Here is a 15,135-nt window from a genome sequence, read left to right on the forward strand (position 1 = left end):
ACACATAATCTCGTAATAATAAATCAAAACAATGAAATAAACCTGAATGTGCAGGTAAATAATATATTTCATATATTTCCTTTTTCGTTTTCAAAAAGCTGCATTATCTTCAAGATTTCGCTTTTGCTTTCGACAGTGGATCCATAGTAGCCGAAGCTGACCGAAGCTTTTTGTCCTCAAAGGAATTCCCCACGTGTGACTTCAAATGAAAGCGAAATGCGCGTTATCGTATTTTTAAGTATTGTATATGTATTTTATTTGTAAATTACATCTGCTAAGATCACTCTCTTATATTACTAAACTCTGAATAAAATGGGTTCTAAACCGATATTTCCATATTATTAACATTCTCTTTGATTATACACCTATTGTTTCTACTCTTTCACTGTTTTGTTGATACAAACCACACTTAACCCAAAGGGTGCAATCATGAGACTCATATTATGAAACTCATTTCATCATGGTATCTAGATATTAAAATAATGATGATCTAAGATAACATATGAACTATGTTTTAATACAATATGTGTCATTCACAATGATATGACCAAGATTTAGTTTAATCTATATCCATCTATGAAGCCCCCCCCTGATTAACAAGTGGTTCATTCCCAAAAGGGGCGGGGCTTCCCCCGGACTCAGAGCGCTCGCTCTCCACCTCTGACAACAACAGTCTGTCTGCATGGCGCTGCGGTAGTACCGGGTTAAACTAAATACTCCTGAAGATTAAGACTGACAAAGGTTTACGACAGGTAATTGACCGAAGACATCTATTATTGCCACATCCTCTGAACTATAACAATTATTTCTTTGGTTGCTACTGAAAAATAGGATGATACTGTAGAGATAACGGTCACGATTCAGCTAATGTTAGCCAGCTAGCAGTCAGCTATTTCTCTGTTAGCAAGTAGTGTCACTTCTTCATCTGGCAGGTCAGCGAGGTAGTAGATAGCTCTGTTAGATAGCTCTGTTAGATAGCTCTGTTAGATAGCTCTGTGGGTAGCCAGCTAAGTTATTGGTGTAATGATAGCTAAGTGTAGCAAGCTCGTCATCTAGCGACTGTTTCTTTGTGGTCGTCTCGCTATGTATTGTTATGGAGCTGAATACAGTAGTCTTGTTTGACCTGGCTGGGGCAGGCCAGCTAGCTATAAACTTGACTCATGTCATGACAGGAGGGGACAATAGAATACCAAAGCATAGATAGACAGTTATGAGAAAACAGAGGATTCTGTAGCTAGCTACATGTTGTCACATTACTAGTCTAGGGAACCTCTTTATTCAGTGACCAACAGCTGAGCCTTGTGTTTGAGGTGCACCAGCCTAGGTGGAACTGTCATCATCTAGACAACAAAGACTTTTAGTGCGAAATACGTGACGAGTTATCTTGGACAAGTGTGATTTTGCACACATCCAAGGGTCTAGATAGATCTGTTTTGATTGATGTTTTAAATTCCTCTTCTCAGGTCTGATGTTGTGGTCATGACAGTGCATTTACTCATCCCAATTCCTTCTGGACATTGTTTCACTAGCTATAGGCTACACCTTGTAGGGACCAGTCTAATCAAGAATATCTATCAAGCTTTCCTCCGATACAGCTAGCTTGCACCTCTCTACCTTCACTGATGTTTGTCAGTTTAGGCCTAGATATAGAGAATGACATGCTGACAATCATTTAGCTACGCTTTCTCCCCATTTTCCTTGATAGATAGGAGGAATATTTGTGTTCAGAATATGTTAATTGTAATTAGTATAAGGGACATTAAAACACTAAATATGTGTCCCTACTCATTCATTTTAATCTTGTTCCGCAGATTTATGATGTTAGATAAATGAAGGGAGTAAAGGTGTCCTGGGAGAGAGACTTTCTTTCACATTGTAATAAAATTACCCACTTAGCTGTGACATTCCAGCATGGTGAATCTATCTAAGCTGGGGTAAGCGAATTTACTGTGTAAACATAGGTCTTTACGTTGTCTGTGGGGATTAGGCCTACTGGCCTTTTACTAGACAACTCCCACAGGTTTTTGATATCCAAAGTCTTTTCAAAAGAATTCTGTCCACTGCTCCAGTGGTAGGCATAGATCTACCCTCACCCAGCTGTACTATTAAATGAGGAATTCTTCAGAATATCAGAGTGTTCTTGTGTCTCCACAAAGGGAGGTGTCTTTAGAAAATAATATCTGCAGGGCCAGCAGTGTAGCAATATCAGTATTGCCTTGAGAAGCATTTCTCAGTGCTACCACCTGATAGACACGAAGAATGTTAGAAAATGTTCTCCCAAGAGTTGAGTTTGAAAGAAAGTCTCTGTTCAATGATAAGGAAGGAGGGCTCTGACGCTAAAACAAAGTTGGAGGTTATGCAAACACCTCATGTCATGCCTTGTGCTCTGTTTGTCTCTGTTTCTCTCAGAGGTAGTACTATGGACGAAGAGGAGCAGTTTGTGAACATTGATTTGAATGACGACAACATCTGCAGTGTCTGCAAGCTGGAAACAGACACAAGCACCATGTCCTTCTGCCACGTCTGCTTTGAGCTGAGCATTGAAGGTGAGAAAGAGAGAGAGGCTCCCCTGGGTTGGTTTTAGGGATGCGCAATATGGACCAAAACATGTGGCTATATTGCAATCATTTTGCTAGATATTGTGGTTGTGATTTAACTTGCGGTATGCTAGACATTTGTGTCAACAGCAGGGCAGGAATTTACCCTACTGATTGGCCGCAGTGCTCTTGGAAAAAAATCCAAATCTTACGATGCCCTCGGAGATAGCAAGTTGCCTTTTCTTGCTTTTTTCTAATGATTTATTTATATATGATATTTAATATGAAAATAAAACACTGAAAATAGATGACGGGTCAAACATAAGACATACATTTATTCCCAGTGATTATTCCTAACAGTCATGGACATGATCGAACTAACTCATACAAGTGGTCACATGACCAACTTACACAACTTAACATTACGTTATATCTGACTCCAAAAGACATTTCATGGATAGTAATGATTGACAATGCTTTGCTCACCCCTGTGTGACAATTGGTTATATCGGATCCTAGATTCCATTGAGAATACCCAAAACGCTATTTCACCATGCCCTCACGTTAAGATAAATCGCTTTGCGAGGAGTTTACGCTCATGCCAATAGCTGTAGCTGATGACTCTATGTCCGTCTCATTAACAATGCATGTGAGCGTTAGACATTGATGGTAAACTCTGTGATAACCTGGTTACGATTATGTTGTGTATGTTTTAACAGAGAATGAGAATAGAGAATCAACAAAATAACCAGTGCAACAGTTTCAAAGCAACATATGACTACGTTTTAACCATACCTTAATGTGGGCGGCTGTGGCGCAGGAGGTAGAGCCGTCGTCTAATGATCGCAAGGTTGGCAGATCGGCGGTTCGAGCCCCGGCTGGCCACATGTCGAAGTGTCCTTGGGCAAGACACTGAACCCCAAATTGCTCCCATTGTGCGGGCCGGCGCCTTGCATGGTAGCTTGCCGCCATTGGTGTGGAGAAAGGCGCTATATAAGTGCAGTCCATTTAACGTGCGTCAAGTGACACACAAGAGAACATGGGTTACATTACAATCGCAAAGGAATGGCCAGGGTGTGGTTTCTTCAGCCACATTACAATCGCAAAGGAATAGACAAATGGTGAGGGTGTGACTTCTTCAGGATGTCTGCCAGGCCCATTCAACTGCTAATAGTAATACATATTGAAATCGTCTCTGACCCTCTACAATATGATAAAACTGTCCGTTTGGTGAGGATATTGCTCATTTGGTATTCTCAAGCAGTAGCCAGAGTTCTCTCAGGGCTAGGCTACACAGTGTCGGATTTGGCTGAAACAGCAATGATTTGATACCGTTTGCGCCTCACAGTCACATGACTCGACCGATTTCGAGAGTTTCCGTAGAATAATATATATATGCTGAATTAGAAGATTGATATTTGTAGCATAAACACATCTTATTCCCTTTTAGTGTCCCCCTGCAACCTCTGCTGATATGGAAGAGAATTGCACCCTAATACTAGCGCAAACACACAGAAATACTGCAAAATCGCTTTATACTAGCTAGATTTTGAAAATGTATGGATACTGGGTAGAACGCACATATCTAGGAAAAGTCATGAAAGGTGGGTCCTGAAATTTGATCAAGTGCAAAGGTAGAATTTATTTTTTACTCACAGGGTCAAATGACCCCACCCATGGCTATTCTAGTGTTAAAGAAACATCTTAGCAAGAGGCAGAACAGACAGAACACACAGTTTGTTGTGTTCTGTCTGTTCTGTGTCTCTGTGTCCTGCCTAACGTCGTACACAAAGGACGAACTACTGCACATCGGGGGTTTAACCCCACCGGACATCTTCCCCAAACTACTCACCCGTTCCACGGACATTCTGGATATGCTTGTGAGGGGGACCGCGTTTTTCGCCAGTGCTGTGAGGTGGATCAGGAGGCAGCGAGGTCGGAGAGCCGGCTGCCTGGTTCGTCTACGGCGGAGAGGGACGCGACCACCACTACCGGGCATTAGGGATGGACGGTTTCCAATTATTGAAACCGAAAAACCGTCAGAGAGTAAAACCGGGGTTTTCCGGTTAACCGGAAAAAAAAAAATAATAAAAAAAAAATAAAAGTAAAAAAAAATAAAAAAATAAAAAAAAGAGCGCCAATTTCAAATAATTGAGCCCTACTGCTACAATACACTCATGTCGAACACCATTAAAACACCGTAAGCACAGTCGCAACACAGCGTCTTCATTGAATGAACTGCTTTCTCAATATCTTGGTTCTTAGACAAAGTTTCAGCTGCTGCTCAATGTATTTAAATATTTGAATACTGCTCAATAATCACTGAAATATTAGACTTAGAATTATGCAGTGAACATACTTAAAGCTTTTCATAAAAACCACATGCCGCGAGACTGACTCGTCCTGAACTGTCGTAAGTCAAGTAAGTCAACTGTCGTAAGGCAAAAGTGCCCATGGTAGAGCTGTCAAAATAGAGCTTTCAAAATAAATGTACTAATACAGATAGAGATAAATACAGAACTACCTTTGCGTCACTAAGTGACCGCGTATCTTCTGAGACATGCGTTCTGTCATCACTTTCAGTAGCGCCTTCACACACAGTGGCGCTGTGCACAAACACTCTTGATCCGTATAGCTCTTGTTTTATTATATTGTGGTTTAGTAAATACTGCACTTGGAGTTACATTCAATGCATGATTTGTGCTATAGAACATAAATAAAGTTTGATTGATTGATTGATATCAAATCAAATCACATTTTATTTCTATAGCGCATTTCTCACAAAAGTGTGGTGCGCTTTACAGAGAGCAGCGAAAATGATCTTATTAAATGTAAGCGAGTAATTGTAAAAAAACGTTCCTATCTACCAATAACTGAAGGCAACTATCTTTCCCATAGAGTGATTCGTTACCCTTAAATATAATCCCAATTAGATATTAATCCTCAGTTATTCTTCACAACTGACCAAACCTCTCACTCATTGCGCGGCAGATTCAGACTGTATCAGTTATTTTCACACACGACAAACATGTGACATGTTCCAGTTTTATTCTTATTCTATTTTATTCTTAAAATAAAACCGATAAAAAATAAATAAAAAAAAATCCGGTTTCAGACGGTTTTGATAAAAAACCGTTTCTATTTTTATAAACCCCGGTTTTCGGTTTAACCGAAAAACCGTCCATCCCTACCGGGCATATTCCTGAGCAACGTGAACTCCCTTTGCAATAAAATGGATGAACTCCGGTGTCTCGTTGCGAGGTGCAGCGACTTCCACTCCTCGGCTGTCTTCGCGTTCACGGAGACCCATCTGTCTTCATCTGTCCCTGACGAGGCGGTGGAGCTAGAGGGATTCTCCGCGTTCCGGGCTGACAGAGACTTCGAGGCGGTGAGCAAGTCTAGGGGTGGGGGGTTACTGTTCTTTGTAAACGAGCGCTGGAGTTCCGAGGTGACAGTGCTCCACCAACACTGTTCCACGGCTATAGAATACCTATTCATCCTCTGTCGTCCATTCTATTCCCCCCGCGAGTTCAGCTAATTCATTCTCGCGTGTGTCTACATTCCACCTGATGCTGACGTCACCGCAGCAGTAGACACACTGGCAGAGCAATTAATGAGTGTGGAACGTAATTACCCGGACAGTTTTGTTATTGTTATGGGGGACTTTAACCAGGCTAATCTTAGCCGGACGCTCCCCAAATACAGGCAGCAAGTCACGTGTCCCACCAGGGGGGTGAACACTCTGGACCATTGCTACTGTACAGCTCGTCAAGCCTACCATTCTGTCCCCCGTGCCGCACTGGGCTACAGTGACCACATCCTCATACACCTGATCCCTCGCTACAGGCAGAGGTTAAAACTCTCTAAGCCTGTCGTACGGCGCTTCAGGGTGTGGTCCAGTGAGGCATGCGAGCGACTCTGCGCCTGGTTGGAGAGTGCAGGCTGTGACCAGGACTTGGTGGAGTGGGCGGGGCCAGAGGCTGGTAACAATCTGGATGTATACCCAGACACTGTTACATCATTTATCAGCTTTGGCGAGGAGGTGTGTGTCCCCCTCCGCTCCAGGAAGTCTTTTAACAACGACAAGCCCTGGTTTTCATCCCAACTCAGGCGTCTGAGGTCAGAGAAGGAGGTGGCTTGGCGCAGTGGGGACGTGGACCGGGTCAAGCAGGCCAAGTACAGGTTCGCCAAAGCGGTGAAGGAGGCGAAGCATCGCTTTTCGGAGAAGCTGCAGCAACAACTCTCTGAGGGGTCTCTCCCTCTGTCCTGAAGCACTGCGCCGACCAGCTGGCCCCGGTGTTTACCCACATCTTCAACGCCTCGCTGGAGCTGTGTCACGTCCCAGCGTGCTTCAAGGCGTCAACCATCATCCCCGTCCCCAAGAAGGCCAAGGTCACAGGCCTTAACGATTACAGACCCGTCGCTCTGACCTCTGTCGTCATGAAGGTCCTGGAGCGCCTTGTCCTGGCCTACCTGAAGCTCATCACGGATCCTGTGCTGGACCCCCTGCAGTTCGCGTACAGAGCCAACAGATCCACGGAGGACGCCGTGAACATGGCTCTGCACTACGCACTAGAACACCTAGACACTGCAGGCAACTACGCCAGGATCCTGTTCGTGGACTTCAGCTCGGCCTTCAACACGATCCTCCCACACATCCTGGAGCACCAGCTATCCCTGCTGCAGGTGCCGGACTCCACCTGCAGGTGGATCACGGACTTCCTGACTGACAGGTCTCAGCGGGTGAAGCTGGGGAAGAGCATTTCCAGCTCCAGGTCCACCAGCACGGGCTCCCCGCAGGGCTGCGTCCTGTCTCCAGCACTGTTCTCCCTATACACCAGGGGTCGGCAATAGGCGGCCCGCGGGCCATTGCTGGCCCATCACCAATAATATTTGGCCCAACATATTATTTTGAGAATCCACTTTTTTTTTTTTTACAATATCGGACCGACAGTCCCACATATAGCGCCGATAATGTCCGAATAGAGAATCTACCTCCACCTGAATAATGCTTATTGTACTTTTATCCATGTTGAGAGTGAATGACACAGGGACAGACAATCAGGCAGCGGGGTGCACCGAAGCGCACTGACCCTGAACCTCTCATAGTGAATCATAAGTAGGTGGACAATGCGTCACGGTGCTGAAATAGCCGACATGCGGTGTGGTTTGAAAAAAATAACACCAGCTCAGTAAATAATTCAAACGTAATGTTTACGTATATGTGACTGCAACACACATATGAACAGTAACAAAGCAAATTCAGTTTAATATTCTGAAAAACATTGACAACAAAATCGGCGAAAAAATAAAAATAAAAAAAATAATCCGCTTGATTATGCGAGGGGTGGTGGTGCATAGGCCTATATGCTCCTGAAACGACAGAGCAAACACGCTATTAAGGATAATAATTACAATGAGCCATTCATTCAACAATTAGGTTATTAAATACAATAACGACAGGCTTGGTACTCACTTAATGTGAAAAGTGGCATCTCCCATCGGTCAGTATTTGCTTATATGGATGTCACTTTAATCCGGCAGTTCTCAAGGTTTTTAATCACAACACAAATTCGCATCAATCAATTCCTCTCGCGCGTCTTTATCACATTCATTGACGAAAGGACGACTCGCATGTATAGAAAGGGTCCAGTTTTACACGGCCATCATAGAGTCCATCCTCACCCACTCCATCATCACCTGGTTCCCTGCTGCAACGACCAAGGACAAGGACAAGTTGCAGCGGGTGTTACGTTCAGCAGAGAGGGTGATCGGCTGTCCCTTGCCCTCCCTCAACTCCCTGCATGACACCAGGGCTCTGAGGAGGGCAAGGAAGATCATGGCAGACCCCTTCCACCCCGGCCACGGCCTCCTCACCCTGCTTCCCTCTGGAAGAAGGTTGCGGCTGCCTAAGGCACTGAAGGCCCGCCACAGGCTCAGTTTCTACCCCTCAGCCGCCAGGCTGATAAATGACTCTGGCTTCCCCCTCCCCCCCGCCCCCAAGTCTGCCCAGGACTGAATATGCACTGGACTCACTGTAAAAAAACTCTGCACTGCACTTTATATTGCACTATCCAATCCACTGTTGTCTGTCCTGTGTTGTCCTGTTTTTTGACACGTGAAAAAAGTATAAACGCACTTACTGTAATGTCGAAGCAAATTCCTATATGTGTATGCATAATGGCAATAAACGTTATCTGAATCTGAATCTGAAAACATTCATTGTGAGCACGTAAAATGTGAGTCTCGGCTTTGCATTGATGAAACCAGGTAGGATGAACGTATAGTTCGCTGTCCATTCCTCTTTAAATGCCCTGTTTTCTGTCAACTTTCCTCTTTAGACCTTTGGAGAGTGACATTATGTTTCTCTTGCTAGCAGGTTCAATGTTTCGCTAACTTCACCCGACACGCAAACAACCAATCCAATAATAATGTGACCTTGTCTGGGAGGAGGGGGGAATCATTATCAGAATGAAAGTATGTTAAATAATTATTAGAATAAGTTAGGCTGCGCTACATCGTCAGTCCACACATTTATTATTCAAAAATATGGAAAAGGGTGAAACTACGTTTCAACGTTGTTGAGAATCACAACACAAACTCGCTAGTCAAGCCAAAATACTGCAACGTAATGGATTGGACTGCTACCTAGTTAACTAGAACACTACTTTACATTGTTACCTAGTTAACTACAACACTACTTTACATTGTTACCTAGTTAACTACAACACTACTTTACATTGTTACCTAGTTAACTAGAAAACTACTTTACATTGTTACCTAGTTAACTACAACACTACTTTACATTGATACCTAGTTAACTAGAAAACTACTTTACATTGTTACCTAGTTAACTACAACACTACTTTACATTGTTACCTAGTTAACTACAACACTACTTTACATTGTTACCTAGTTAACTACAACACTACTTTACATTGTTACCTAGTGAAATAGAACACTACTTTACATTGTTACCTAGTTAACTAGAACACTACTTTACATTGTTACCTAGTTAACTACAACACTACTTTACATTGTTACCTAGTTAACTACAACACTACTTTACATTGTTACCTAGTGAAATAGAACACTACTTTACATTGTTACCTAGTTAACTATAACACTACTTTACATTGTTACCTAGTTAACTAGAACACTACTTCACATTGTTACCTAGTTAACTAGAACACTACTTTACATTGTTACCTAGTTAACTAGAACACTACTTTACATTGTTACCTAGTTAACGAGAACACTACTTTACATTGTTACCTAGTTAACTAGAACACTACTTTACATTGTTACCTAGTTAACTACAACACTACTTTACATTGTTACCTAGTTAACTACAACACTACTTTACATTGTTACCTAGTTAACTAGAACACTACTTTACATTGTTACCTAGTTAACTACAACACTACTTTACATTGTTACCTAGTTAACTACAACACTACTTTACATTGTTACCTAGTTAACTAGAACACTACTTTACATTGTTACCTAGTTAACTACAACACTACTTTACATTGTTACCTAGTTAACTACAACACTACTTTACATTGTTACCTAGTTAACTACAACACTACTTTACATTGTTACCTAGTTAACTACAACACTACTTTACATTGTTACCTAGTTAACGAGAACACTACTTTACATTGTTACCTAGTTAACTACAACACTACTTTACATTGTTACCTAGTTAACTACAACACTACTTTACATTGTTACCTAGTTAACTACAACACTACTTTACATTGTTACCTAGTTAACTACAACACTACTTTACATTGTTACCTAGTTAACTACAACACTACTTTACATTGTTACCTAGTTAACTAGAACACTACTGTACATTGTTACCTAGTTAACGAGAACACTACTTTACATTGTTACCTAGTTAACTAGAACACTACTTCACATTGTTACCTAGTTAACTAGAACACTACTTTACATTGTTACCTAGTTAACTAGAACACTACTTTACATTGTTACCTAGTTAACGAGAACACTACTTTACATTGTTACCTAGTTAACTAGAACACTACTTTACATTGTTACCTAGTTAACTACAACACTACTTTACATTGTTACCTAGTTAACTACAACACTACTTTACATTGTTACCTAGTTAACTAGAAAACTACTTTACATTGTTACCTAGTTAACTAGAACACTACTTTACATTGTTACCTAGTTAACTACAACACTACTTTACATTGTTACCTAGTTAACTAGAACACTACTTTACATTGTTACCTAGTTAACTAGAACACTACTTTACATTGTTACCTAGTTAACTAGAACACTACTTTACATTGTTACCTAGTTAACTACAACACTACTTTACATTGTTACCTAGTTAACTACAACACTACTTTACATTGTTACCTAGTTAACTAGAACACTACTTTACATTGTTACCTAGTTAACTACAACACTACTTTACCTTGTTACCTAGTTAACTAGAACACTACTTTACATTGTTACCTAGTTAACTAGAACACTACTTTACATTGTTACCTAGTTAACTAGAACACTACTTTACATTGTTACCTAGTTAACTACAACACTACTTTACATTGTTACCTAGTTAACTACAACACTACTTTATATTGTTACCTAGTTAACTAGAACACTACTTTACCTTGTTACCTAGTTAACTAGAACACTACTACTCTACAACCAGGCCCTGCAGGGTGGGGGAGACCTGCAGCTGGAACTTTGGAACTTGGAACTTTTTACTTATTGAGCCTGCACTGTTTTATGTAATTTATTGAATGTTTTCTGTCTGCCATAACTGAGCTGTTTGACAACAAAATTTCCCCATTGGGGACAATAAAGGTTTTCAATCAATCAAAAAAACTACTTTACATTGTTAGCAGGCTCACAAAACAAGCTGTGTTAGTTGACTAGCGATGTGTAAATTTTTCGAAAGAAAAGTCAAAGCATTAGAACGTGTCACATTTTTTAACAATCAATTACTTAAATTAGCCTTTGATTATGTTCGGGCCCGCCATCTAGTGGCTCAAAAAAAAATTGGCCCGAGGCCAAACCTAATTGCCGACCCCTGCTATACACCAACAGCTGTGTCTCCCGCCACCCCTCGGTCAAGCTCCTGAAGTTTGCAGACGACACCACCCTGGTGGGCCTCATCTCCAGGGGGGACGAATCTGCCTACAAGGGTGAGATCGAGGGGCTGCAGAGCTGGTGCAGTTTTAACAATCTGGAGCTCAATGCTCAAAAAACAGTGGAGATGGTGGTGGACTTCCGTAGGAAAGCAGCCCTGCCCCCTCCCATCACGCTGGGAGGTACACTGGTGGCCTCCGTGGAGTCATGCCGCTTTCTAGGCATGACCATCTCCCGGGACCTTAAGTGGGAGCGGAACACCGAGGCCCTCACGAAGAAGGCCCAGAAGAGGATGTTCTTCCTCCGGCAGCTGAGGAAATTCAGGCTGCCGAGGTCCACGATGGTCCAGTTTTACACGGTCATCATAGAGTCCATCCTCACCCACTCCATCATCACCTGGTTCCCTGCTGCAACGACCAAGGACAAGGCCAAGTTGCAGCGGGTGATACGTTCAGCAGAGAGGGTGATTGGCTGTCCCTTGCCCTCCCTCAACTCCCTGCATGACACCAGGGCTCTAAGGAGGGCAAGGAAGATCATGGCCGACCCCTTCCACCCCGGCCACGGCCTCCTCACCCTGCTTCCCTCTGGAAGAAGGTTGCGGCTGCCTAAGACATTAAAGGCCCGCCACAGGCTCAGTTTCTTCCCCTCAGCCGCCAGGCTGCTAAATGACTCTGGCTTCCCCCTCCCCCCCGCCTCCAAGTCTGCCCAGGACTGAACATGCACTGGACCTTGAATAACTCTGCACTGCACTTTATATACAGCACTATCCATGCACTGTCTGTCCTGTGTTGTCCTGTCTTTGCCTGTTTTTGCATTTGTATTTGTACTTGTTTTGTTCATGTGTATATGTGAAAAAAGCACAAGTGCACCTTCTGTAAATGCCAAAACAAATTCCTATATGTGTCAAGCATAATGGCAATAAACGTTATCTGAATCTGAATCTGAAACTTCAACAATTATCATAAAGTTTATTATGCATCGGCTCTTTTCATCCAACCTACAACCTACAAAGTTACACAGATTAATAACGTATACATGTCATATCTTGGATGCAGACGTAATGTAAGTGGAGAGGAGATTGACCGGGAGTTGACAATACTACCGAATGAATGAAAATTAATGAATTTCTATTATTTTATGGTACTGTCTCAATTATACTTTAATAATTTCCCGGGTCTACCAGCACACGCATGCCCAGTGTACTTGAATGATCCTGTAAAACACGATTCCATGTGGCCAGAGATTCTTTTGCGTGACGGTGTGAAAACGCTTGTGTGGCTAGAGATCAGATTGGTCTTGGTGTAGCCAGACCCTCACTCTGCAGCTTTGAGAATCCTCAGCCACTGCCAATCACAGAGGGTGAAAAGCAGCATATTTTTCATTGGGACTAATTCTGACTCTTTTGAGTCAAATGTGTTGATTCATGGCAACACATACACAGTCAAACATCAGCAGGCAGCATCTGATTTCAGAACAAACAAGGCCAAAAAATGGGAAAAACATTTGCAAGTTACTTATAACGAGCGGACGTCAAGTCTGCTCTACACTCTCCTCTCTCTACACTCTCCTCTCTCTACACTCTCCTCTCTCTACACTCTCCTCTCTCTACACTCTCCTCTCTCTACACTCTCCTCTCTCTACACTCTCCTCTCTCTACACTCTCCTCTCTCTACACTCTCCTCTCTCTACACTCTCTCCTCTCTCTACACTCTCCTCTCTCTACACTCTCCTCTCTCTACACTCTCCTCTCTCTACACTCTCCTCTCTCTACACTCTCCTCTCTCTACACTCTCCTCTCTCTACACTCCTCCTCTCTCTACACTCTCCTCTCTCTACACTCTCCTCTCTCTACACTCTCCTCTCTCTACACTCTCCTCTCTCTACACTCTCCTCTCTCTACACTCTCCTCTCTCTACACTCTCCTCTCTCTACACTCTCCTCTCTCTACACTCTCCTCTCTCTACACTCTCCTCTCTCTACACTCTCCTCTCTCTACACTCTCCTCTCTCTACACTCTCCTCTCTTACACTCTCCTCTCTCTACACTCTCCTCTCTCTACACTCTCCTCTCTCTACACTCTCCTCTCTCTACACTCTCCTCTCTCTACACTCCCCTCTCTCTACACTCTCCTCTCTCTACACTCCCCTCTCTCTACACTCTCCTCTCTCTACACTCTCCTCTCTCTACACTCTCCTCTCTCTACACTCTCCTCTCTTTACACTCTCTCTCCTCTCTTTACACTCTCCTCTCTCTACACTCTCCTCTCTCTACACTCTCCTCTCTTTACACTCTCCTCTCTCTACACTCCCCTCTCTCTACACTCTCCTCTCTCTACACTCTCCTCTCTCTACACTCTCCTCTCTCTACACTCTCCTCTCTCTACACTCTCCTCTCTCTACACTCTCCTCTCTCTACACTCTCCTCTCTCTACACTCTCCTCTCTCCTCTCTCTACACTCTCCTCTCTTTACACTCTCCTCTCTCTACACTCTCCTCTCTCTACACTCCCCTCTCTCTACACTCTCCTCTCTCTACACTCTCCTCTCTTTACACTCTCCTCTCTCTACACTCTCCTCTCTCTACACTCTCCTCTCTCTACACTCTCCTCTCTCTACACTCTCCTCTCTCCTCTCTTTACACTCTCCTCTCTCTACACTCTCCTCTCTCTACACTCCCCTCTCTCTACACTCTCCTCTCTCTCCTCTCTTTACACTCTCCTCTCTCTACACTCCCCTCTCTCTACACTCTCCTCTCTCTACACTCCCCTCTCTCTACACTCTCCTCTCTCTACTCTCTCCTCTCTCTACACTCTCCTCTCTTTACACTCTCCTCTCTCTACACTCTCCTCTCTTTACACTCTCCTCTCTCTACACTCCCCTCTCTCTACACTCTCCTCTCTCTACTCTCTCCTCTCTCTACACTCTCCTCTCTCTACACTCTCCTCTCTCTCCTCTCTCCTCTCTTTACACTCTCCTCTCTCTACACTCTCCTCTCTCTACACTCTCCTCTCTCTACACTCTCCTCTCTCTACACTCCCCTCTCTCTACACTCTCCTCTCTCTACACTCTCCTCTCTCTCCTCTCTTTACACTCTCCTCTCTCTACACTCCCCTCTCTCTACACTCTCCTCTCTCTACACTCTCCTCTTTCTACACTCTCCTCTCTCTACACTCTCCTCTCTTTACACTCTCCTCTCTACACTCCCCTCTCTCTACACTCTCCTCTCTCTACACTCTCCTCTCTCTACACTCTCCTCTCTCTACACTCTCCTCTCTCTACACTCTCCTCTCTCTACACTCTCCTCTCTTTACACTCTCCTCTCTCTACACTCTCCTCTCTCTACACTCTCCTCTCTCTACACTCTCCTCTCTCTACACTCTCCTCTCTTTACACTCTCCTCTCTCTACACTCTCCTCTTTACACTCTCCTCTCTCTCCTCTCTCTACACTCTCCTCTCTCTACACT

The 15,135-nt window shown here is 43.3% G+C and overlaps 1 protein-coding gene across 1 annotated transcript in view; it reads left to right on the top strand.

Annotated features, from left to right (window-relative positions):
* Positions 1–738: 738 nt before the first annotated feature.
* Positions 739–15,135, top strand: part of cUnh21orf91 (chromosome Un C21orf91 homolog) — a 37,651-nt gene continuing 23,254 nt past the window's right edge. The window contains exons 1-2 of the mRNA XM_080550132.1: positions 739–752; positions 2,410–2,546. Coding sequence (XP_080406258.1) covers positions 2,420–2,546 — 127 coding nt within the window. The 5' untranslated portion in view covers positions 739–752; positions 2,410–2,419. The remainder of the gene's footprint in view (positions 753–2,409; positions 2,547–15,135) is intronic.

Source organism: Nansenia antarctica (assembly GCF_963989245.1).
Source record: "Nansenia antarctica genome assembly, chromosome: 20".
NCBI classification, from domain to species: Eukaryota; Metazoa; Chordata; class Actinopteri; order Argentiniformes; family Microstomatidae; genus Nansenia; species Nansenia antarctica.